The sequence below is a fragment of the Chenopodium quinoa genome, unplaced genomic scaffold (genome assembly GCF_001683475.1).
Source record: "Chenopodium quinoa cultivar QQ74 unplaced genomic scaffold, ASM168347v1, whole genome shotgun sequence".
NCBI lineage: Eukaryota > Viridiplantae > Streptophyta > Magnoliopsida > Caryophyllales > Amaranthaceae > Chenopodium > Chenopodium quinoa.
The window spans coordinates 834,095-842,306 of NW_018743014.1; the positions used below are offsets into that span (position 1 = coordinate 834,095).

The following is an 8,212-nucleotide window of genomic DNA, read 5'->3' on the forward strand; positions in this document are numbered from 1 at the left end:
ATGATATACTACGTACAACGAATAAATAAAGTAACAAATTTTATCACAAGCATAGGAAAAAAATATAAGTTGTAAAAAAATATAAACAAACCGTGTATCACAGGGCTTCATCTAGTATCATATAACTTGGAATTTTAGAACATAAAAAACAATTTTCCAACACTACTATAAGTTATCTCAAAACCCATCAATAGATAGCAAAAAAGCAAAGCTTTGTATCTCTTCTTGATACAATGATACCACACACCTCAATCTAATCCAACGGTCTACTTCACCAATAATTTTAATTATTTCTTCAAAGCTGGTACATTATTATGGTGGGAACCCTACAATAAAAGTATCAAAGTTGCGCATTTTCCATCATAATTCCTATGTATAACAGTATATTCATGATTGAAGTATATTATAACACATTGCTATCCATATATCCATCAAACTTCAAAAGCAAGAGCATATATATCAATCATATACGTTACTAGATATTATATGAATATTTATGTAACGTATCATTTACTCTCTTAGGATTCGTCAATAAATAAAAGCAACTTTTTATGATTAAAATGCCACTTGTCAGAATCGTAGCCCAAAATAAATATTATACTTTGTTGGATTTTGATGGGTTAAATGCTTAAGGATTAAGTACGCCACGAATCCACGAAGCTTAAAGTTTGTAAATGATCGAGAATCAGATATAGTAGCTTTATACGTGCATGTAGCTATGTACACTACTTTTAAAAGATATACTTAATCCATATATCTCAATAGTATCATCCTTTAATTTCTATACACCATAGAATTTAATCCTTGACGAATGTTCCTCAAACCTTACTTCGCCCTAGACGTTTTTTTTATAAAAAGTTGATTGCATATCAAGAAACCTAACCTAGCATGGTTATCTGATCTGAATGAATTATCCGACTCAAAATATGATTGTATATAATTTTCAACTCATCAAATTACAATTATCCAAATTACCACCTCTAAAAATAAGTTGATTTGTATTGCAATATTGTGTGTGCGTTCTTACTTAGCTAATTAAGCTTAAGTATACATTTATAATTCAAAAGTATGTAATATGACCTTAGCTAGCTACTTAATTGCGAAATCTAGCTAGCTAATAAGATATATAGTTTGTTTGGCATTAAGATACGTAATTATTGAAAGAAAATGTTACTTGGATTGTCGGAGGTGTATCAAGGTGTGTGTTTAATATAATTATCATCGTATTAGACTATCAGATACAGGACATATATATGTGTCACGTATACACATAGAGCTAGTAAGTAGTAACCATTCAACATGCATGAAAGTAATTCTCATAATATAATAATTAGTGCGTAATTCCTTAGCTTGTGTACCTAAATTACATATTGAATAAAATTAAATATATAACCTTAGCTTGACTTAAAGTATGTCATGTAAATTTCTTGAAATTATATAAATGTTTCCCAAAATTCATTCATTGAAAAGGGCAATTAATCAATTATACATAGCATATATATATCGATCAACTCTTTGCAAGGAATTGCTTTCTAGAAAGGGTCGTCTTCCAATTCGAATAAATATATATATATATATATATATATATATATATATATATATATATATATATATATATATATATATATATATATATATATGCAAGTTTTCTTAGGCATACATTTACAATTTCACATTGACCAATTCAAGTTAAAATATTATTACAAATTTACTTTTTTTGAAGTATATTACAAATTTACTTTTGTTTAAATTATAGATGAAGATTGAATAATATTTCCATTTCACATAGCTTGATTGTGCTGCTGCCACATATAGTAAGTGAGTTAGTGAGATGAGCAAAGTAGTGTAGTTGTAAACTTTATTCTAGAAATCACGAGCTAATTTAAGAACTTTTGTAAATATTGTAATCCATTTGTTTCCTTAACTTGTGAGCTGGCTAACACAAATGCAGTGTATGTATTCCCAACTTATTTGTGATGTAAACATCATTTGGCATGCTCTTTTATGTACACAATTTATAATTACAAAGGCGGCTAACGCGCACGCTATAGCTATTTATATCTGGGAAAATCTTTCAATTTAATATAACCTTATATCACAAATTTAGTTGTTAATAATAAACAATAATAAGGAAAAGTTGTTTATCACGGAGATTAAGTGGGGCAACATCCTCCCATACATGATCCACCGTACCATCTATAGTTGAGAACCAAGAAATTCTCCCGAAATTGCTTAAACATTCAAATATGTTCCAACTTTCAAATTGATTGAGTGACAGCATTTAGAACAAGAAAAACATACCCAATTCCGATCACATACCCGTCCAAAAATACCTGACCATGACACAATTTAAATCTAAAACCCAAGGTGACCCGAACCAAAACCCAACCTGACCCGAAGTAGAGTTCACTCACGTTTGACCCGATACCCGATTTACCTGACCATAAGTTAATTGATACTCTAATTGACTCGACTTGATTTTTAACCCTAACTAATTTTCCATAACAAACATAAAACTTGAAGAAACCCCAATTGAATTGTCTCAATTTGTGCCTTATACATAAGATTACATTATTACATACAATCATGTGGCATTTGTTTGAATCGTCTCAATGTCTAGTTTTCTAATATCTACTTTTTATAATATATATACTTTTTGATAATCAAAGGTATTATTGGAGGTTTCAAAAAAAAAAAAAAAAAAAAAAAGAATATTGGTTATAGTAATACATTGACAAATACGTCAGTTAAATTAGGAAATTATCTATTTTGGAATGATGGGAGTAATTCCTTCCTTAATCTTAATGGGCCATCTTTCTCCTTATGTTAACATTGGGCTTCCTTACCGTAACCAACCCAACTAGCTAGGAAATCTAACAACTTTATTACTCATCTCTTAGAGTGTGTACAACACGCATCTATTTCAACACCAATTATTATGTAACAAGTCCAAATCAAACAACATTTCAACAAAGTAAGAAAAAGAAAAGCAATTTTTTTGATACAGTTAAGCAAAATTGAAATTTCACGCGCACACCCACTCTCCTCTAAAGTAAATGCACCACAACATATTTTCTAAATATTATATTATCAACTCTAACTTTATTAACTTTTCCAAATAACCTTTTTTTTCTTCCTTTTTATTTGACAATTTTTTTTAGGAAAATTTGCAAATTACCACCCACAAAATATACCTATTTTGATATAACCACCAAAAAAAAAAAATATTGTAAAATACCACCCACTAATTTAAAAAAACACTCAGATTGCCACCCATTTAGAATTTCCGGTGGAATTTCTGTCTGTGGGCCCCACTTTTTTTATTTTTTTCCTTTTTTTTCTTCTATTTTACGGATTTCTCACTCTCTCCCCGATTTTTCACTCTTCTTCTTCCTACCTTCTTTCTTTCTTCTTCCCAACCACCACCACCACCATTGCTCCACCTTTTCTAGCAAATCACCTATCTCCTTTTCCAGCAACACCGAAAACCACCCCTCCCCTTCCCCCCAACCCCCTGAAAAACCATTCATTCCGTTCGCCAGCCCCCCCTTAGTTCCGCCACTGCCACCACCGCACCAAATCGCCACCACCGTTCAACCTACAGCCTGCAATTGAGCCACCAAGCACCACAAAATCCGTGCAAAACTGCCCATGTTAACCCACACACACCAAATCGCACCAAATTGCCACCAATCGCACCAAATCGCCACCACCGCACCAAATCGCCACCATTGTTCCAACTTTGGCCCGCAATTGAGCCATAAATCGCCACCACTTCCCAATTCAATAATACAGGTACCCTAATTGTTGAAATAACACAACTAATTCCCCAATTTTCCCCAATTCAAGGGCAACAAGAACCCTAATTAACTAATCCCCCATTTTTTCCCCAATTACAGTTCTTGTGGATGCTTCTGCAATTAGGGGAAGCGTTTTTTGTGAAATTTTGGGAAAATTTGAAGAAGAAGATGGTGTTTTACTATAGAGAGGTGTTTAATGGGAAAAAATCGGGGAAGCAATGAGTTAAAAACCAAAAAATAGCTGTTATTAGCCGTTGAGTGGGGTCCACAAACCGAAATTCCACCGGAAATTCTAAATGGGTGGCAATCTGAGCGTTTTTTTATTTTAGTGGGTGGTAATTTAAAAAAAAAATTTAATTGGGTGGTTATTTAGAAATTGATACTATTTTTGGGTGGTAATTTGCAAATTTTCCTAAAAATAATGGTCACTATGTTCAATATAATGTCAGTTGCGTGTGTATAGACCTCGGGTCTACAATAATATTATTGTGGACCAGGTCCACGCAAGTCTTTTTGAACAATTACACACCTTAAAGCTTAAAAATGGAGCCAAATATTTCAAATATATCAAAGAAATTATGGAAAATAATGAAGGTGGCTATCTTCATGATAAAAGAAAGGTTTATGCATAAAGAAATTACTCATGGATCTCAATTTGATGATGAAGCGCGGCAAACTTGCTAGTAAAAACATTGGAAACCTAATGTTCCACCACCACCACGACGACGATGACTACATCTCCAAAGTCGGCTTAGCTACACCCAACAACCACCCTAACGACGACACCACTCGTGTGTACGAGTTTAGTTGTAGTAACACCCCTTTATACCGCCATTACTTCACCAACAAGTTAAAGAAAATGCACCGTCACCAAAATAAAAATCCCTTATACATGCCTTCCCCTTATTATCAAGAAGATGATGTTAACATAAAGGATGTTAGCAACATGGTAGACATGATGTTACATAATGAAGAAGTTTCGGCCCCTTCACCGGCTTTGCCTAGTCGTCTAGGGTTTGGATGTAGCCCTAGGGTCCGGCAGCTAAGAGTAACGGATTCGCCGTTTCCGGTGCAAAATTCGGAGGAGGACAAGCATGTGGATCAGGCTGCTGAGGCTTTTATCAGCAAGTTCTATTCTCAGCTCAAGCAACAAAAATACAACTAAAACTATACATAAAAATACTTGTTCCAAGGAGTAATTATTATATATGTTGTAATAAAAAGGTGAAGCTTATGAAGCTACGTTTTTGTAGGAAGTGTTACAATATTTTAAATTAGGGTTTTATTTTTTTTTATTAACAAATAGAAATGATAAATATACTTTGTATTTAATGGAAAGTGTATGACATTGTTTACAATAATAAAAGTATTATTATTAAATGTAACATTGCACGAGCAATATTATTCCTTAGTGCATAAGTTTTGGAGTAGTATATGACTTGAATTATTATTATATTATAAATTGTGGCTATAGTTGTAAACTTGTAATAGCTAGTTGGTACAGTACTTTCAATTCCTCCTAATTTAATTTCTTTTAATTTAGAGAAATTTTGATTTTTGCTAGCTAGATATTCTTATTTTGATACATATACGGCTATATACTTTTATTTTGTGTCTTTGAGAAATTAAGTATAAAGTGAAATTTAAATATGGTTGGCTATGTTATTTGCTCCTTTAATTTGGGAAAGGTCTCAATCGAGACTTTCAACTTATGCTTTTCGAAATTTCATGGAATCTAGTAGAGAGTTCTAGCAAAAGGCTTAAGTTCCCATGTTAATTGACAGCTAACAAGATTTATAGAGTATATTCAACATAGTCGTATATATTTAGGCCAATGGCGAATCTGTACATGGGAACCTTTGAAAGAATATCCCCAAAATACTGCTCTGGCGAATATTATCGCATTATTTTGAATTTTTACATTACTCATTTATTTCATTTTGACTATAATTTTTTGCTAATTTATGGCAACTAATGTTATTTTGTAAATTGTTGTTAGATTTATTTTATTATTCAAATAAATAGTATTACTTTTTATAATTTTTAAAATAAATAATAAAACAAGTGTGCTAAGTCAAATCAATGCAAGTAACATAGGACTGAAAGGGTAGGGTATCGAAATGTAAGTGATTTATTTTAGGAAGTTTCCTGAATCGTAAGTAATAGTGTACTGAAGTAATACTCCGTATCCCCCTCAAAAAAAAAAAGTAATACTCCGTATACACAGGTCTTATCTCGACAATAGGCAAATATCATCCAAATTTATGCAAACTACCCAATGGAATGACTGATTTTCAACATGCTATAAGTACAACTTATCGTCACATACATTTATTATTATATATTCAATTCATTTTTCCTTAAAAATAAATAAATATATATTCAATTCATTTGACATTTAGATTACAAAATGCCACAATTTTCCTTAACTATAATGAGTAATAGCTAGAAAACGACCAAACACCTAAACTGTGACCCCCTTACCTAAAAAGAGATAAGCATAGCTAAGTTAGTTAAGAAATTAAAGCAATATAATAGAAATTGAATAACATCATAATATATATTCAAAGTTGTTATAATAATTAAATGCCCTTAGGACTTATCTAAAAACTGGTAAACTATAGATTAGAGGGAATTTTTTAAGCAAATATTGCTTTAATTAAGATGACTAAGCTACTTATTTGTATCTTTCAAAAAAAAAAAAAAAAAAAAAAAAAAAAAAAAAAAAAAAACCCTACTTATTTGTATACTTACAAATAACACAATAGTACTTGTAAAGTTGAATTTATAAACTTGTTGGGTGCAGAGAGTACTTGTAAAGTTAAGCATAGCATAATTAATCTACTAATTTGCTAGAAAAAACATATAGTGTTGCTGTTATTGTTATTATTAGTAATAACAAATAAGATTTTAGAAATAAAGTTAGATTAATAAGGATTTGGTTTGCTATAAATATACATTAGAAAGCAGAATACTCTGACGATATAGCATAATTCCATTATGTTATGTATGCTAGTAGCCTAGTAAAGTACAATACAAGTTGTAATACTGGATTATTCTCAATTTGTTAATCTTTCAACTTTCTATTGAACTTCATGTTAGGTGAAAACAATGAAGTACCTTTTGGCCTTTTGCATATACAACATTACAACTATACAAGTACTCCGTATTAAGTACTATCTTCGCTCTTAAATGATGGCTACCATAATCCATAACAAACTTTTGTGTACCATTTTGCGTAACTTTAATTATTTTGGTTACTAACTTGCTTTTAAACAATTTTTTGTAAAATTAATATCTTCATAGATTATAGTAGACGGCTAACATCTTACTTATTCTTAATTTGTAACTTATACGAGTTTTCTTTGAAATTTATCTTACCTGTTCTTAATTTGTAACTTAGACGAGTATTAATCTTTTTCTTTGAAACTTTATGCTTTATCTTACAGGCTCTAAACTTCAGATAAACACATACAATATTGATCATATAATTCAAAAATATAGTAACTGGCCGGAGTAACTACATATTTTTATTTAATTTTTGAAATAATTTAGCTAATTAATGTATCGATTATATTTTAATGGTGCATGGAAAAAAAATTAAACATATTTTTATTTAATTTTTGAAATAATTTAGCTAATTAATGTATCGATTATATTTTAATGGTGCATGGAAAAAAAATTAAAAAAATTAAAAATGTACTCGTACTAAAAATGTCAGAAGTGGGATTTGAACCCACGCCCTCTTTCGAAGACCAGAACTTGAGTCTGGCGCCTTAGACCACTCGGCCATCCTGACTGTTGTATTGTTTTGTTGTACAAAATTTATTTATATCAAACAGAAAAAACGAAAGTACCACTAATTCAGACTTCAGATATTTGTTGTCTCCTAGTGTGCTTTATTTATGGGACCTTCCCTTTAAAAGGTTTTATGAAGCTCCAAAGTTGATAGATCAAACTAGATTATTGCAAAAGTTTTGTACGTAGCACATTGCGATTGCACGAGCCAATTTTTACCTTCTCTAATTTTTACCTTTCGCAATTTAAAAAATTAGGAGATTTTCGGAGAGTTAGTTGAGAGTAAATATAAGTCACAAAACTTTACTTAATTCAATGGTGTTAATGTGCTATGGTATCACCATAACTTGAATCATCAATTTTATGAAATCATTTATAACAGATTTATAACGGTTAATGTACGTATAAGATATTTGTGTAGCAAAATGTACAACCTATTCATGCATTACCCAAACATTGTGATTACTTCTAAATAACTTTTAGCAATATCTTTAAAACAAAATTCTATTCATCCTTTAAGTTCATTATAGTTGAAATTCAAAACTTAGAGCAATAGTTGCCACAATAATAGCTAGAGGCTGCCTATAACCAAGGTTAGAGCAAGGAAAGTGGTA

General features: G+C 30.9%; 1 protein-coding gene and 1 non-coding gene across 2 annotated transcripts; one reads left to right on the forward strand and one right to left on the reverse strand.

Annotated features, from left to right (window-relative positions):
- Window positions 1-4,443: 4,443 nt before the first annotated feature.
- On the forward strand, window positions 4,444-4,965 carry LOC110729929. The gene has a single exon (XM_021909721.1). It carries the CDS (start codon window positions 4,444-4,446, stop codon window positions 4,963-4,965), a length of 522 nt encoding a protein of 173 aa, XP_021765413.1.
- Window positions 4,966-7,515: 2,550 nt separating this feature from the next.
- Window positions 7,516-7,599, reverse strand: TRNAL-CAA. The gene has a single exon. It is a non-coding gene; the product is annotated as a tRNA-Leu (tRNA).
- Between the last annotated feature and the right edge of the window lie 613 nt (window positions 7,600-8,212).